We start from the raw sequence: 17,650 nt of genomic DNA on the forward strand, positions 1-17,650 counted from the left end.
AATTTACCACTTAAGCTCTGTTCCATGCATAGGATTCCAGTTCGCTTTAAAATTAAGGCCGTTGAGATGTAAGTCTTCACACACTTTTTATCTAAAGAATTCCTGGAAATGATTTCTTTGGTTAAAGGGATTCACCACGCCTTCAGTAGCCGTGGGTGTTGCCAGCCTCAGGCTCTGGCTGACTTTCACACACTCCCATAGGCTCCCCTCCAACCATTCCTTTTATGGGCAGATGGTGTCTATGCTGCCCTGTGCTTTCTTCCAAACATCTTCCTGTGGGCGAATGTTTGTGCTGAGCAGCCCTGGGCGCCTTGCACATCCTGGTGGTCACACAGAACCCTTTGTGGATGGGTGGATGTTGCTCTAGCCGACTTCGCTATTACTTTTCTTCTTGTTGCTCCTGGCATCTGTTCTGTGGCAGCAAGTGAGAGGCATCTCCAGCACGCCCCTCTCACCGCCCTCCCCCAGTCCCATTAGAGCCTCACAGATGGGTGCTCTCTTTTCCAGATGAGCGCTGAGAAGATTGTTTGACCTTGGCTGCCCCTCTCTGTAATGTCCGTGTAAACCTCAGCTGTAGGTGATTCTGCAGTTTTGCCCTCAGGGGCATTGAACAATATCCAGAGAGATTTTGATTGGGTGTGTAGAAGTTGTTGCTACTGGCCTCTACTGGAGATGGGCCAGAGTGATTTTTTTTTAAAAGATCTCATATCCTGTTTGCAATATAAAACTTTCTCAGTGATTCTGAATTATTAAATATAAATTAGAGTTGGTACAGGGTTAGTAGTTAAGTTAGGGAGTGGGAGATGGCTCAGTGGCTAAGAGAGCTTGCTGTGACAGCAAGAGGACCTGAGTTCGAATCCCTATCACCCACATAAAAATGGGGTGTGGCTAAATGTGCCTGTAACCTCAGCACTCTGAGACAGGAGGTTCTTTGGGGGGCTTGCTGGCCACCAGGGTAGCTCCAGGCTCATTGAGGACCCTGTCTCAAGGGATTCTGGCAGAGTGTGATAGAATGAAATATTCAACATTTTCTTCAGGCCTACTTGGGCACTTGCATATACTACATACACATTACACACACACACACACACACACACACACACACACACACACACACTGAAAGAGACAGAGGTGAGAAAGAAAAAGATAGTGTGGAGAGAAAGAGAGAAATATTAAGATAAGGAATAAGCACAGTGTGTTTAAGCTGGAAATATAGACCTTGGCTTTCCAGGAAAACTCTTTATTTTTACTTTGTTATTTCTCATCTCTCTGCATGTTTTGTTGTGTATCTTTCTGTCTCTTCCTGTTCCTTCACACTTCTCTCACCCCTGACAGACTCCTTCCAAATCTTAAGTTATTTAAGCTATGAATCAGGTGGCTGTGTGTAGGGAGAAGAGAACAGCTGAGAGAGGAGACACAGGTTGCAGTCTAGAATCCAGGTCTTTATTGAGGTTTATTGAGATGGTGACCTTTAGGAACCTTATGCGACCTGCAAGAACCTTCTGGAAGTTCAAGAATTGGGCATGGCTTCAGCAGGAACTGGAGACAGGCAAGAGCACGGGCAGGGAAAACCTGCTCAATTCCAGTTCCAGATTTCCTCACAGGCTGGCCCAAGCTCCAGGGTTAATTCTCCCTCAAGATCTCATTGATCCAGGGCCGGTAGTGGGAGATTCTGGTGAAGACAGCAGGGGGCTTCGCATTCCGATGCACATAGGAGGCGATGCCTTGGGCTATCCCAGCACACACGAGGGGTCCTCCAGAATCTCCCTGTTGGGGGGGAGGGGAGAGGAAACTGATGAATGGATAGGAGGGAGCCTCTGCCTCTGCCCACCTCTATCAGCGGCAGTTAGGTCTAGGGCCTGTGCCACATCTTCCTCTTTGTGATAAGCCCCCCTACCTTCCTCATAGCACCCCTAGCTCTCTGCACAGCAGACGGAGTGACCCAGGATAGTCCTGGGAAGGTAGATACTTTGTTTCTGCACTTGGGGATCAGGGGAGTGTCTTCTGCTCCTCCTCCTTCTAGAACTCTGGCTCTCAGGAGTGTTTTTAAAAACAAAATAAAAAGTAAGAGGTTCACCTTGTACACATTTTGTATCTTCTTGGGGTTGCCCACACACAGCTGGAGACTGTGGTAGAAGCTGCTGCTGAAGTGTTTGCAGCCTTGGGGCTCCAAGAGCCTCATCTTTGTCTCCTGCAATGTGTCGGAGGCTGGCTCATTCACGGCTGTTTTCCCCCAGCCAACTGCCCGGCACGTCCTCCCTGGTGGGATGAAGTTGAACTGGGCCGGGAGTGGAAGGGTTCCCACGCCTCGGGTTAGCTTGGCTTTCTCCTTCAACTGCGAGGGGAAGGAGGGACTTTTAGAGAGGGTCATGGGCTAGGAGGTGCTTACAGGTAATCAGGGAGAAAGAGGGCGAAGCACCTGAGTCTAACAGGGCATAAGAAGGAAGTGCTGTCCAGATGCAGGGCGGGGGAAATTCAGGCCAGTGAGGACATGAATGAAAAGTTGCAGGGAGTGGAATAGAGGGAGAAACTTGTTACCTTCAGTAACATGATGTCATGGAGAGCCAAATAGCCATCATATTTTGGATGAGGGAATTGCTTTTCAACCTCGATCTTCTGCCATGTGTCTTCTTCAAGTGTTTTGTTATGGGCTCCTAGGAGGACTGTTATAGACCTGTTGTGAGGAAGGACGGGGCCTGCCTGAGATGTAGCAACTGGTAGAGTGCTTGCCTAGCGTATATGAAGCACTGGTTTGAGCCACAACGTTGTATAAACTGGCATGGTGGCGCATGCCTGTGAGCTCTGCACTTGGGAGGTAGAGGCAGGAGGATTAGAATTTCAAGGTCATTCTTAGCTGCATAGTGAGTTTGAGGCCAGCCTGAGCTACATGAGAGACTGTGGAACAAAAATACAGATACAACCAACAACAGCAACAACAAAAAGAAAGGGCAAGCAGAGACCGCGACAGCCTCAGAGATGAGCACAAGGCTGGAAATCCTCGCTGGGAACGGCACGGGATGCTTCCCACCCCACTTTCTGGGCTCCTTGTGGTTTTGGACGGAGTCAGTTTTTAATCAGGAGAGCGACGAGGAGATAATCTACACTTGGGCCTGAGTCAGCTTTCAGGAGGGAAAAGGCTTGGAGAAAGAGAGTTTTCTGGAACAGACACACTTTCCAAGGCTGGCTCCCCAAGAACTGATGGAGAACGTGGAGGAGAAAGAGGACCTATGGGGCAGGGTTAGTACTCCCCGATGTGGGGAGCCTTGTACCGGGCCAGTTTTCTACAGGAGCTAGTGAGCAGCAAGCTGTAAGTGTCTTGTGGGTGCTGTTCTGTCTTCCTTAGAAATGGGAACTGAAAGGAAAGAAAGGGAGACATAGGAACATAGAGGGAGGACAGAACAAAAGCTAGATGATTGAACCTGCTTAACTCAAGGCCTTAATTGTTACTCATAATGAAGGTTATGTCTAAATCATTGCCATGGAATTTAGTATACTGATACAAAACATGAGCATGTCAAATACGTGGCAGATTTTAACACAAGAATACATATCCTAAAAAAATATATATATCCTAAGTCTAACAGACAGATATGACTCTATCGATATATGTGGTAAATTAGTTGAATAAGGTCTTCAAAAGCCTCAGAGACACACAGAATATGGCCTTTAAAGTTGTTCTTACAATCCTAAATTTCTTCGACAAGACAAGTTAACTCCTGACAACACCCAGCCAACCTCAAAGAAGATGATGAGCATCAAAGAGCCTCCTTATGGACATGGCTTCAAAGGTGGCAAACCAGCCATTGGGCAAAATGCCCTTGTTCCTGCCACAAGAAGAATCTGCCTAAAAATGGGCAACTTAGATGCAGGCAGAGTCGACGGCTGCACTCTGCCAAGTCAGGGAAAGCAAGTTCTCAGTAGTTCCTGCCCTGCGAACAAGTCTGGCAGAGATATTAGGCCAGAAAGCTGACGATGAGGCTCCAACGTTATAAAGTGTTTTGGGTGACTGGTCAGGCAGTAAACTGTCTTAAGTTAATTTGTACATTTTGGAAGCTGCTAACCCACACTGCTGATTCACTCAGGAATTTAAGTTTTATTCCTTCTCAAGTCTCTGAGGGGCATTGAAGACAAGGTAGTATAGTTTTACAACCAAGCTTAGTTGATTAGGGGACAAGATCGTCTCAGGTTAAGTTAAAGAAGTTAAGCTACTAGAGTTGAGATAGGATAGATAGTGAATTTCATTCCGAAATTTAGACACAACAAGACAGGAAAGACACTTACTTCAAATGGGACGAATGCAGATGGCCAAGTCACCATGAATGTAACATGTACAGAACTCATTATTCTCATGATTGTCACATGGTTCTCCCTGCTGTATGTAGTTTGGTTTATACATGTGTAATAAAATAAAAGTATTAAAAAAAAAAAACCAAAAGAAATGACCAGCTCTGGACCCTGAGAACTGAAGGCCATTATTCTTGAAAATAGGAAGGAGAAATGGCCCAGAAAACTAGTGGGTAGATACAGACAAGTGAGCTTTGGGAATCTTCCATGTTGAAGCAGGTGTGGAGAAGCCCCCCCCCCCCGCTTCTGAGAGGAGCTGCATTTATAGTGATTGAGGCTCAGGGCATCTATTGAATGTCGCCTCTCTCTCGTCAGTTGACCTAGGCTCAGGATCCCTCTTTGGGATGTGCCCCAGGTTGCCACCCTGGTGGTTCACATCATATTTAGGGATAAACAGCATCTCGTCTCACCTTCCTGCACAGTGCGCAGCAGTCAGCACAAAGTTCCGTCTTATCAGGAAGCCACTGCAGGCCAACCGATAATTCCCAGGGGTGACAATTTCCAGATAGGCCATGTAGGGGCGGGAGTGTGGTATGCACTCTGAGCCGCCGATGATCTTCCCTAGAACAGAGAACCCCCGGGGCTTCTCATAGGCATGGATGCTCTTTCCAGAGAGTGTGCAGTTGGCTTAAGGTCGAGAGAGGCTTCCTTGATATCCTTGCCGTAAATCCTGTCCAGGGTGCTCTCAGGCATCTTTATCAGCCATTTTCACCCACAACTCACCCTACTTCCAATACTCATTTCTTTCTCAAGGCACAGCAGCCAATCCTGCCTTAGATTTAGGCAGTTTCCACTTCTGAATGTTTATGCTCTGCCTTGTCCCTGGCCCATCTGCCTTCCTGCAGCACATGTTGTCCATGTTCGTCCTGTTCCTTATAGATACAGAACTGCAAAAATGCACCCCAAGGACGAAGAGAATGTTCCTGTTCTCCCGAAGTCTCCCTCTTTCTCCCACTTGCTTTAGGGGTCCCACCTCAGTCAACATAAGCTCCCATGTTCCTGGAAACTACAGTGGCTTTAAAGAACAGCTGGGCAAATTCCAAGAGGAGGCTTTCCTCCTAGGCTCCAGAGAAGAGCTGTGAGACCCATCTGAGAGTCTCAGAAGCCACACTGAGCTTTATTGTCCCAGGGCCTGACCCTGCAGATTTGAGAGGGAAGGATGCCACCACTCACCAGCTTTGCTGCTGGAGCCCAGGAGAAAGAACAGCAGATGGAGAGCAAGAAGATGCATCCTCTCAGAGGGGCGGCTCACGGCTGCTGCGGCCGTTATCTTTGAGTCTTAGGGCTTATTACTCCCAGCAGGCAGGGGAGTGGCAGAGCTGTTACCACAGGAACTGTGTGGTTCATGGTTTCTTCTTTAAGTCAGTTGTCTTCATCAGTGGACATTCCTCCAGAATAACACTGTTTTTTTCCACTAGAGGTGAAATTGAAGCCTAGACTCTTACATCCCAGAGACTCAGATGGGTCCTCAACTGGGCTTCTGTGTAGGTTAGGAGTGTGGGGACAGAATATGGAAGGGTCTTACTTTATCTAGTTAGGGAGGCTCATTAAAGGTCCCTAGAAACTTGGGTTGAGGACAATCTTTGCTTTGAGCATCCAGGAGCACAGGTTGTGGTTACTATAGCCCACAGCAGGAAACGTGTTTTGCAGAAAGACTCAATGAACACACACATGTATAAACACGTACATGGTATGCCATTTAGACAAAGTAAGGAGGATTAAAGTATTAATCAGGGATGGGGTAAGAGGCCCCATCCCATATATGCCTTATGGAAATCCACTAACTAGTAAGTTAATTAAAAAAGAGTTTGGGCAGAATTAAGATTGTTGGCAAATGTCAGTACTGGAAAAACATGGGCTATTTAAGTGAACATTACAATACTAACTGTAGGGTACCTCGCTATAAGTTATTGGTCAGGCAGTCCCCAGAGGTCTCCAAACAAGACAAACTATTGCTGTTGCTCTTGGTTGCTCACCATAACGTCATAGTAAGGCCTTATTGCTGAAGATACCATACAAGCTGGCTTCGGGGAATAGAAAAGCAATCTCAAACTGACGTGAAAGCTTTTTACCTGTTGGCTGCTTTTTGTGGTTCTGGAGGGTGCTCTTCAGGCCGCTGGAGGACAAAAGAAGAAAAGACATCAGCAGCCTTGCCCAGGTCTTGAGCCTGTAGACTGTAATACAGATCTGCCAGGCAAGATGTGTCCACTAGTGCCATAGTGGCATGACTGCTGTGGGGTCAACAACTGATTTTTGGCTAGATTTGAGGCCTGCTCCACAGGAGGAAATTTCATGCCTATTGCTGTAATGCTGATGTGTAATAGACAGGAGCTACTGTCATCCTCTGCCAGAGAAGCTTCTCTTTGCAGTGTCCAGCAGTCAATGTGGAGATGTTTAACTCACTAACATGCTGAGAGTAAAAGACAGGGTGCTCAGCCCTACACAGACACACACATTACTTCCCCACTCCCCAGTCAAGGCTCAAGAAATGTTGTGGAAGAGGATGCAGAAAGGATACAGGAGCCAGAGGATGGAGAGTGGTGGTATGACAGGCTGTTTTCTGGACGTGGGATCTCTCACACTTAAGGACTTAGAGCAGCTATGGTTTCCTGCACAAGCTTACAGAAGAGCGAGCCAGCCATGATTCTGTCACAGGTGAGGGAGATCTTCTCCAGGCCCCACTGCATACTGAGGAGCGTTTGTTAGTCTGGAGGCAGAACTCTTCTTTCCTGAGTATGTAGATGGTGGCTCATATGGCCTATACATATGCATGCATGGCAGCAGTAACTGAACTTATTGGGGTTATAAAAAAAAATGAAGTTGAGAGGGAGTTGCGTTAAGAGATGGGTATAATCCTATTTCGCTGTATGGAAATTTCAAAAATAAAGAAAAAATTAAAATGTCCTCTGTTAGTTTGCGTGCTACTCCATTCATTTCATTGCAATATATATTAAAACTCAAATAGTATTCTTCCTAAATAATGATTACATGAAATTTGAAATATATTAACCTTCATTTCTCTTTCTTGGAACCAGTGTTTATGGTCTAAGGAAGAAGACAGAGAGGAAGAGGAAAAAGAACAACTAAAGGAGGAAGCTGACTCCTGTGTAGGACTCCATGTAGCTCCTCATGAGAGCAAAGAGATGGGATGACCACGTCCTCAGTCTGTGCGTGCAATCATGTACTGTCACTCCCTCAGCTACCTTCTTACCTTCATAGCAACCATTAACTAGTTACCATTGTTTCAATTTTGCTGATCCGACTTTTCAGGTTTATGGTTTAGAATTAGATCTTTCTGATTCCAAATCAAGAGTTCTGTCTGCTCAACGGTCCAAGAGAAAGAGTCTTGCTAAGTTTGAGGGGGAGGCATAGGAATAGGAGGTAAGCAATTTTCTCTGGAAGGCTAGGGTGGTTCTAAACTGAAGAAGACAAAGCCAGAGTCTGCAAGTTAACATACTTTTTGTTAAAACTGCCTTGAAAAATACCATTACTGCCTGTTTACAAATGTAGACTTGAAACCGAGACCAAGACGGCACACGTTACCTCTCACTATTCACAGATTTCACAGACACTTCAAGCACTGGCCTGGTGCTGCCCCAGACTTGGAAGAGGGGCTCTGTAGACAAGCAGGCGACACAGATCAGTGACATTTTCCCTGGAGACCTGTAGAAGGTTAAGTTCCTTTGTGGGAGCCTACAGAGGGGTAAGTGCCTCTCCCACATTTCTCCACCATGTCCTTGGGGGCAGCATGGGCTCCTGAGCACAGGGGTCATTCCCTTAGCAACCATCAGCTGTGTTGCTCTCAGCCAAGCTCACCCACATCTCTGATCCCCTCAACGAAAAGACATTTACACACATTTCCCTAAGGCTGGTGCTCACTTCAGCATTTAGGATTATCAGTACTGCTCACTTCACCCCCCTAGGGTTGCCATGTGAAACGCACAATGCCCAGTTTGTATTCCAGGCAAACAACAACAAAATCCATCCCCAGTGTCGAACGGGACCTTTACTGATAACTGTCGTCTATCTAAAGTTTGAATTTAGCTGTAAGTCCTGTGTTCTCACTTGCTAGAACAGAGAGCTCTTCTCTGACACTCCATCACTAGCAGGGCAGAGGAGATCTGGAGGTGGAAGAATCTTGTCTGGTGGTTCTGCATCGGTGAGCCCAAGGCCCTGAGGCCTAGGCAAGGGTTTTTCTCTTGTGTAGTTGAAAATGGAGGGGTAGGCTGTGAAGCACGAGGGCACGGGCTCCATGACATCATGGCTCAGATCTACCAGCAGTGAGTTATGCTTTATCTGCTTGGCTGAAGGGGGAGGGAAGAGATACGGTTCAGTCCCCAGCAGGGCGTCTGCCGCATTAATACTGAACCCATGGTATGCCTGCATTCTCTTCGTCTGGTATAGTTTACCAGAATTCTGCTTTCTCCTCTGCTTTTCTTGTCTGCTTTATATGCTGGTGGCATATTTCATAGTTTAATAATGGTTTGAAAATCACGAGGTTGGGAGTGTGATAAGTTAGGAGGAAACGTTTTCTTTACTGAATGGCAGTAGCTGATGAAGACCATTGGTTTTGTTGCCTTGGGGAAGCCAGGCTGGACACTCTTCTCATTGCTACAGTGTGAGGGCACTGCTGATGATGGGATTGTGAAGGGGGTGTGTCCCATACCATCAGCAGTCAGGAGGCAGAGAGCAAACAGGAAGTGCAACTCTAATATAAAACTCCAAGACCAGCCTGAAGCAACGTCCCCCGAGGCTGTACCTTTTAGGGGTCTGCAACCTTCCAAAGGCAGTGCCTCTAGCTGGGGACCCAGTGTTCAATGATATGAGCCACAGTGAACGGCTCAAAAGGTTTGTTTAATTCACAATGTAATATTGCACACAGTGCTTATTCAAAATTTCAATCCTCTACAGCATTGTAAAGCTGTTGGGGAAATTGAACTATCATAACTATCATAACAGAATATGCTACAGAGTTCATGCGGCTCTGGCAGGGACAGCCATACCCAGGAGTGGTTAACTTCCTCTGTCTCTCCCTTCTTCCCTCCCTTCCTCCCTTCCGTTCTCCTCTACTCCCCCACACCTCTCATTCCTGATCTTGAGATAGGCTTTCATGTAGTCCAGGATAGCCTTGAACTCCATATGTAGCTGAGGCGGTTGCCTTGAACCCTGCTCCTCCTGCCTCTGCCTCCCGAGTGCTAGGACTCCGTGTGTGCACTGCTGTGTCCAGCTTAGGGTTTGTTTCTGAGGAAATAATTCAGTAATGTGATGCTGGGAGGAGTTAGTATGCTCAAGATACTCAAAGATGACTCTGAGCTAACCTTAGCAGCTTTGCACCGTAGCATGAAGAGCTGGCTGTAGTGGCCCCCACTGCAATCCTCAGCACTTGGCAGGCTGAAGCAAAAACGTGGTGTTTGTTCTGGGCTAGCCTGGGCTTCAAGCAAGACCTTATATAAAACAAAAAGAGAACGAAGCAAAATTCCCTGAAAATGTTTATGCTTAAAAATAACTCAAGGTCATTTTCTTTCCTTCTTCAAAATATTTCTAGAGCTACTAAAAATTTCCATTTACAAAATAATTGATAAAAAAACCATTTCTTTGGATGGTACTAGATAGGGGCAGGTGGTAATTTGTGCTGCAGGGCATTAACTACCATGGCTTCTTTCTTCTCGTCCCACATCTCCAGAGACTGGGCTTTCCTCATTATAAGCTATTTTTTCCCCCTGAAAGTAAATCTTCTGTAGTCATCTGTTTAGCACTGGGACCGTTTGCAATTTCTTTGGTCTGAAGATTTACGCATTTTTTTCTGACTTCTGGGTTTTGTTTCTACTTTTGCAGAGCTTGGGTGAGAACCTGCTGACCTCTTGGACACTTCCCTCAGCTGCTGTTGGCTGAGCTGGTTTTCCGTTTGGACTTCCCCGGTGGGTGTCTGCTGCTAATGGTGCACTGAGAGGCTATCTTAAGCACTGCTACTGTACCCGCCATGGGCAAAACCTTATGTGCACGTTTCCCTTGCTGACCTCTTGGACTGGGCCTGTTCTCTGGTTCCCAGGGTCGGCTGGGCAGGCTGCTACTGTTCCCCACCCACCACGCCTAAGAATGATCAGGCGTTTATTTTGACTTTGGAGCCTCTGCTCCTTTGACACCAGGAGCCCTTGTGGTGGGGTTTGCTCTGTAGTAGTGACCGACTGGAAGCCATTCAGCCTGTGGCCCTCAGCCCAGCGCCCAGGAGTTTCCACCTGCCCCACCATTGTTGTGCGCCATGCTGCGGGGGGGGGGGGGGATGGGTGGGGTGGGTACAGGGGGGTGGAGTCACTCTCTCCTCACATTCAGGCGTCCAGGTGCAGGAATGAAGACTGTCCCAAGTACATGTTGTTCTTGGACTATGGGGGTAAAGAGGCAGTGTGGCGTCAGCTGCAGGCTAGTGAGTGTTCACAGCTAAGAGAACACGCAGCTCCAGTCTTTGTCTTATGGTTCACCATTTGAGACTTTTGTGTAAGCTGGGCGTGGTGGCACATGCTTGTGGTCCTAGCACTAGGGAGGCGGAGGAGAAAGACTATGAGCTGAAAGTCAGTCTGAACTACATATTGAGACTATGCCCAAACTAAACCAATACTAATCAAAAAAAAAAAAAAAAAAAAAGACCCAACCATTTAGTTACACAACTATAAACAAGAGTTAGGAAAAAAAATATCAGAAGTCTCTTATATAACTATAATCCAACATAGATTTTTAATTAAAAAAAAAAAGATCCTTTTAGGTTATTTAGTCCCCATATGTATGCTCCCTCGACCCCAGAGTTAGAACAGAGTTTATAGTCAGTCTTGTACTTTGATATCTGTCTTTACATCTGTATCAAACACTGGTGAAGCTGGAAACGCAGATGTGAGGGCTGGCAGGCAGTGAGGAGGGTGGAGGTGCTGAGTCTGGGACTGGTAGTGGCATCAGTTTTTCATGATGTCATAGTCAGAGAGTCAAACCCATCATATTAATCCTCCCTGGGGCATGGTAGACCTCATGTGTGGTTTTTTCAATATCAGGCTCCACAGTACCCTGCAGCAATGTGCTGTTTCCCTTGACTAAGGACAAGGGGGGCTTTGGCTTGTATGAGGAGAGCTGGCTACTTATAGGTTGACCTAACTCAGGCATTCTCCTGAATGGCTAGACACCGCTATGCCATCATTGAGGAAGATGACAGTTCAGTTTGGGTGGCTCAGAAGCAGTTCTAGAGCCTGCTCTATGCTTAAGTTCTTGACGGGTCTCTTTCCAGCGATAGCTAGCTCTGCCCAGAGAGGGCTGATACTCTTCTGCTGTGACTGATGTAGCTGCAATCACATTCCAAGGACTTCTTTTTTAAAAAATTAATTAACTAATCCACTTTACATCCCATAGTGTATCCCTCTCCCTCTCTCTTTCCCCATCCCTATTCTTCAGAAAAGGGGAGGCCTCCCCCACCCCAGCTCACTAAGTCTGCATCAGGGTTGAGTGTGCCATCTTTCCCTGTGGCCTGGTGGTGGGAAGTAATAAAAAGGCAGGCAACAGAGTCCATGTCAGAGACAGCCACATGAAGACTGAGTTCCCCATATTCTACATTTGTGTAGAGGACCTAGGTCCAATCTATGCATGGTTGCTGGTTGGTGCTTCAGTCTCTGAAAGGCCCTCTGGGTCCTGGTTAGTTGGCTCTGTTGGTCTTCTTGTGGAGATCTTGTCACTTCCAGGTCTTTCTAGCCATCTTTCCCTTTCCACAAGACTCCCTATGTTTTCCTCAACATTTGGCTGTGAGTCTTCGCATCTGTTTGGATTGCTGCTGGGTATATTCTTTCAGAGGACAGCTATGCTAGGCTCCTGTCTGTGAGCATAGCAGAGTATCGTTAATAGTGTCAGGGGTTGGCTCTCTCCCATGGGGTGGGTCTCAGGTTGGGCCAGGCATTGGTTGGACATTTCCTCAATCTCTGTTCTATCTTTATTCCTTCACATCTTGTAGGCAGGGTCAACTTTGGGTTGATGTTTTTGTGTGTGGGTTGGTGTTCTCCTCACTCTAGTAGGAGTCCTGCCTAGTTAGAGGGTGGCCTCTTCAGTCTTCATGGCCCCTGCTACTAGAGTCTCAGCTAGAATCACATCCATATCCTCCCAGAGGCCTACTTTGTCCTAGGTTTCCAGCTTGTTACAGAGATGCCTTGGACCATGGTTTCTCTTCTCTCTGCCAGCCCTCTGTCCTCTGGACCCCACTCTCCCCAGGTCTGATCATCACCCTCAGATGTCCCATGCTCATGGATCAGCAGGATTAACATAGTAGAATTGGCTCTTACCAAAAGAAATCTTCAGATTCAATTTTATTCCCATCGAAATACCAACACAATTCTTTACAGGCCTTGAAAGAACAATTCTAAACTTCATATAGAAAAGCAAAAAACCCAGAATAGCTAAAACAATCCTGTACAATAAAAGAACTTTAGGAGGCCTCTCCATTTCTTCCTTCAAGCTATCCTACAGAGTAATATTAATAAAAACTGCATGGTATTGGCACAGAAATAGACTGGTTGATTAATGGAATTGAATCGAAGACCCAAAAATAAACCTACACACCTATAGACACTTGATTTTTGACAAAGGAACCAAAAACATATAGCATTTGCAACAAATGGTGCTGGTTTAACTGCATGCCTACATGTAAAAAATGCAAATAGATTCATATTTGTCACCCTGAACAAAACTAAAGTCCAAGTGGATCAAAGACCTCAACATAAATTTATTAGAGGAAAAAGTGGGGAAGAGCCTTGGACTCATTGTCACAGGCAGCAACTTCCTGAGCAGAACACCAATAGCTCATGCTCTAAGACCAACAATTAATAAATGGGACCTCATAAAACTGAAAAGCTTCTGTAAGGCAAAGGACACTGTCAACAGAACAAAATGACGGTTTACAGATTGGGAAAAGATCTTCACCAATCTTATATATGACAAAGGGTTAATATCCAAAATATATAAAGAACTAAAATGTTAAATACCAGCAAACCAAATAATCCAATTACAAAGTGAGGTACAGAGCTAAACAGAGATTTCTTTTTTTTTTAAAATTTATTTATTAATTTATTCATATTACATCTCAATTGTTATCCCATCCCTTCTATCCTCCCATTCCTCCCTCCCTCCCACTTTCACCCTATTCCCCTCCCCTATGACTGTGACTAAGGGGGACCTCCTCCCCCTGTATATGATCATAGGGTATAAAGTCTCTTCTTGGTAGCCTGCTATCCTTCCTCTGAGTGCCACTGAGCCTCCCCATTAAGGGGACGTGGTCAAATTTGGGGCACCAGAGTTCATGTGAAAGTCAGTCCCCACTCTTCACTCATCTGTAGAGAATGACCAAACAGAGAATTCTTAACAGAGGAATATGGAATGTCTGAGAAACACTTAAAGAAATGTTCAACATCCTTGGTCATCAGAGAAATGCAAATCAAAATGACTCTGAGATTCCATCTTACACCCATCAGAATGGCTAAGATAAAAAACTCAAGTGACAGCACATGCTGATGAAGATGTGGAGAAAGGAGAACACTCCTCCATTGCTGGTGGGAGTGAAAACTTGTACAACCACTTTGGAAATCAATCTGGTGCTTTCTCAGAAAACTGGGAATAGCTCCACCTCAAGACCCAGCTATATCACTCCTGGGCATATACTCGAAAAATACTCCATTATATGACAAGGACATTTGCTCACCTATGTTTTATCCATAATAGTTAGAATCTGAAAACAACCTAGATGGATAAAGAAACTGTTGTACATTTACACAGTGTAATAGTACTCAGCTATTAAAAACAAGGAAATCCTTAAATTTGCAGGCAAATGGATAGAGGTAAAAAAGATCATCCAGAGTGAGGTAGCCCAGACCCAGAAGGACACACATGGCATATACTCACTTACAAGCAGATATTAACCACATGTTACAGGATAAACATACTATAACGCACAGACACCAAGAAGATAAGTTACAAAGGGGACCCAAGGAAGGATGATTAAATCTCACTCAGAAGGGGAAACAGACTAGACAGCAGAAGTGGTTCCAGGACTTCTGAGGACAGGATCTCCCATAGCTGCAGGTGCAATGTGGAGAAGATGGTGATGGCGGGACAGGTATCGAGGTCACAAGCCATCAACAGTCATGTCTGACCTGTGCATGACATTTGCTACGGCGTGGGAGTCTGTGGGGAGGAGAGCTGAGTGGCAGGGAAGGCGAAGAAAGGACAGTGGAGGAAATCGGCAGGACAGTGCAAATTGGTCTGGGTGTGAAATCTGGTAGTACACAGCCATGCGTGTTAGGTAATACTCAGTAACCCACAGCGGCACACCCTGTGCCAGGAGAGCAGAAGGCAAGATTGTTAATTTTCCAAGAGAGTAGCCCCAAACAATTCTTCATTAAGCGTAGGGAAGGGATGAGCTTTTACAGCATAGAGTGGAGTCACACAGCTGCCGGGGGCTATGCCTTTATTGAGGTGCATTAAGGGGGACAATCAATCTCCACAGACTTGTGTATCTTTGAGGTCTCTGGGGGCAGGCTGGGAACAGGCTGGAGACAGGCTTTGTTGTACCCAAGGGTTCTAGAAGAGCGCTGGCTTGCAGACTCTGACTCAGGCTGGCCAGGCTTTTCAGCTACTGTCCTCCTTTATCACTTTTTTAATCCAGGGCACATATGGGGAGATTCGGGTGAAGACTGCAGGGGGCTTTGCATCTCCACGTCCATAAGATACAATACCATGGGCTACCCCAGCACACAGCAGAGGTCCCCCGGAGTCTCCCTGTAGGTTCGAAAAAGCAGACTATTGGCAAAGACCACCTCCCCCCAACTACAGACCCCCCAACATAGCTAATCTCAGAGTGAAGTAAGGTGTCCTGGCTCCCTGTGAGTCAGAAGTTAGGAGTTTAGTGCCTGTTTTTTTCCCCTTCTGGCCTTGACCCAATGCTTAGATTGTCTCCCTTCGCTCCCGTCCTTCTGGTGCCCCATGGGAAGGTTGTAGGCAGGGCTTGGGCATAGAGAGATGAGACCCAGAGGGAGCATTTCAGTTCCCAGAGTGCTAGGAGCCTAAGACACAGGCGTTAGCCACTGCAGTGGAGAGCTGATTGGCCCTCTTCTGCCACTGACACTGTCTCCTGATTGGAGGGGGAGGGGGGGGGGAGACACCAGGTGCGCGCGCACTCACCTTGTACGCTGATCTTATCTTTGTCGGACTGCCCACACAGACCTGGAAGTCATAGTTGTAATGCCAGTAGTTTTTACAGGCTGTCTTATCCATGATTCTTAGTTTCACCTCCCTCAGCAAATCCGACGTTGGTTCCAGCACGCCGGTTCTCCCCCAGCCAGCTGCCCGGCACATTTTTCCAGGTTCAATAAAGTCAGACGGAGCAGGCAGGGAAATTACGTCTACCGCAGGAGTCACCGTAGCTTTCTTTTCAAGCTGCGGGGTGGGGGTGGGGTGGAAAGAGAAAAGAGATGGCGAACCAGAGAAGGATGCTGTCTGGGACAGGGGTCCTTTCTCACTGGGGTGGTCATGGCATGGAATTCAGGGGTGGGTTCTGAGGAAGTAGGTTGGACAAGAGAGACCTGGAGAGCCTGAGCCAGGAGGAGAGGTGAGGAAGGGAGAGTGAAGAAGGGGAAAAAAATATAGCGGCACCTTCAGTAACATGATATCATGGAGATTGGAATAGAAGTTGTAGTTTGGGTGAACGATCTGTTTCTTGACTTTTATCTTCTGCTGTGTGGATTCTGTCTTGCTCACGTCATGAGCTCCGAGAGTGACAGTGATTTTTCTGTTGTAAAAAGAAGAGAAGCAGTAAAAAGTGATGGCCCCATGGGGAGAATTCACTCCGAGCAGAGGCTCACATCAAGGTCTTTCTTCTCTATCCCAGTGCAGAGCCACTTAAGAGACTTAGATGGAGCCCCCACGACCACCGCCTTCCCAGAAGGACCGAGCTCAGGAAAACAGGTCTAAGAACGTTTTTCCCCCCTCAGAACTTGGATTGAACCCATGACTTGCATATGGTAGACAGGCACTCTATGCTGAAGTTCATTCCAATACTGAGAGCTCTAGTGACACCAGAGGAAAGCGACAGTTTGTCCCAACTGGAGCCCTGCTTAAAGCTCTGACCTCTGCAAACGGAGATGACAAATGAAATGGTTCAAATGAGTGGCTTTGTGCTCCCTTTGTCCTCTCAGTATAAATAGGAGGCCATCTGGAGATGACCAGGGCTGGGACCTCTCCTCAGGTCTCTGGGGCTTTGTTACTTGGGCTCATGCCTCTCTTCACACGAAGAGCCTCTTACCTTCCTTTGCAGTGTGCAGCAGTCATCACAAATTGTTGGTTTATGAGAAACCCACCACAGCTGCCAGTGTAACCTCTCTCAGTGGTGATCTCCAGATAGGCCATGTAAGGACGGGAGTGTGGCTTAGACTCCACACCACCGATAATCTCCTCTGGAACAAAGAAGCCCAAGTCTCTGGTCACAGACTAGTGGGACACCCCAACACAGCAGAGGAAGATGGGGCTGAAGCTAAGCGACGGCTCCATCCCATCCCATCTCTCATGGGGCTCAGGCCCTTTCACACGTCCTTTGGTCTTCCCTCCCCTGTTGCTCTTTCCTCCTCAGTTCTCCCTGTCCACTGCCGACCCACATCTTAGAACACAATGGCCATTCATTCATGCTTCTGAGTTGCCATTTTATTGAGACATCTCTTCACACCCTCATCCTGTCTTCCTCAGCACTGCCTATCAGAACAGAGGATATTTTGGTGGCATGATGTGAAGGGCAATTACTTTTCCATTCTTGCTTCATCTAGGAGATCTCCCCTGCACTACCTCACTTTAGGATCCTGCCTCACTTTAGGGTCTCCATCACTAAGTTAATGGATCCAGGACAGCTGCTGAGAACTCAGAGGTTAGGGAGGGAAAAGACAAAACTCACCAGCTCCAGCTCCAGGAGGCAAGAGAAGGGCCAACAGGAAGAGTAGGGCCTTCATCTTCCTGCTGGAGCAGCCTGGGTGAGCTTCTGGTGTGTTCCTGCCCTGGCTCCAGCTTTTATAGTTCCAAAGTAAGGAGAAAGGAAGATCTGGAAACCACAGATCTGGCTTGGTCAAGCTTTGTTTTCCTTATCAGAAATTCTCATGACTGCTCGCTGCTGGTGCTGAAGCTGTGGCCAGAATCTGAGACTCCTCAATCTCATGATGAGGTGCTGACTCCACCCTTCTAAGAGGCTCCCCATCCCCCCATAACCCCCCTCCCACCGAGGCAGGACAGTCACAAAGCGGGGGGGACC

At 46.9% G+C, this 17,650-nt stretch overlaps 2 protein-coding genes across 2 annotated transcripts; both read right to left on the reverse strand.

The window, feature by feature from the left end:
• Nucleotides 1–1,531: 1,531 nt before the first annotated feature.
• LOC127186866 (mast cell protease 2-like) lies at nt 1,532–4,900 on the reverse strand. The gene is made up of 4 exons (XM_051143173.1): nt 4,755–4,900; nt 2,539–2,674; nt 2,078–2,335; nt 1,532–1,767 (listed from the first exon to the last, which is right to left on the reverse strand). The coding sequence occupies exons 1-4, from the start codon at nt 4,856–4,858 to the stop codon at nt 1,624–1,626; spliced, it is 642 nt and encodes a 213-aa protein (XP_050999130.1). The 5' UTR covers nt 4,859–4,900; the 3' UTR covers nt 1,532–1,623.
• Nucleotides 4,901–14,892: 9,992 nt separating this feature from the next.
• LOC127186856 (mast cell protease 4) lies at nt 14,893–17,434 on the reverse strand. Its single transcript, XM_051143158.1, has 5 exons — nt 17,300–17,434; nt 16,661–16,811; nt 16,012–16,147; nt 15,541–15,795; nt 14,893–15,138 (listed from the first exon to the last, which is right to left on the reverse strand). The coding sequence occupies exons 1-5, from the start codon at nt 17,352–17,354 to the stop codon at nt 14,989–14,991; spliced, it is 747 nt and encodes a 248-aa protein (XP_050999115.1). The 5' UTR covers nt 17,355–17,434; the 3' UTR covers nt 14,893–14,988.
• Between the last annotated feature and the right edge of the window lie 216 nt (nt 17,435–17,650).

This window comes from Acomys russatus, chromosome 3 (genome assembly GCF_903995435.1).
Source record: "Acomys russatus chromosome 3, mAcoRus1.1, whole genome shotgun sequence".
NCBI classification, from domain to species: domain Eukaryota; kingdom Metazoa; phylum Chordata; class Mammalia; order Rodentia; family Muridae; genus Acomys; species Acomys russatus.

Excerpts from the sequence above, each read along its gene's own strand:
- LOC127186866 (XM_051143173.1), bottom strand. The coding sequence starts at position 4,858 with ATGGCCTATCTGGAAATTGTCACCCCTGGGAATTATCGGTTGGCCTGC. Across the intron at positions 2,675-4,754 it reads GCTGCGCACTGTGCAGGAAG|GTCTATAACAGTCCTCCTAG; the intron begins GTGAGACGAGAT and ends TCCTCACAACAG. Across the intron at positions 1,768-2,077 it reads AGATACAAAATGTGTACAAG|GGAGATTCTGGAGGACCCCT; the intron begins GTGAACCTCTTA and ends CCCCCCCAACAG.
- LOC127186856 (XM_051143158.1), bottom strand. The coding sequence starts at position 17,354 with ATGAAGGCCCTACTCTTCCTGTTGGCCCTTCTCTTGCCTCCTGGAGCT. Across the intron at positions 16,812-17,299 it reads GCCTCCTGGAGCTGGAGCTG|AGGAGATTATCGGTGGTGTG; the intron begins GTGAGTTTTGTC and ends TCTTTGTTCCAG. Across the intron at positions 15,796-16,011 it reads ATGATATCATGTTACTGAAG|CTTGAAAAGAAAGCTACGGT; the intron begins GTGCCGCTATAT and ends CCCACCCCGCAG.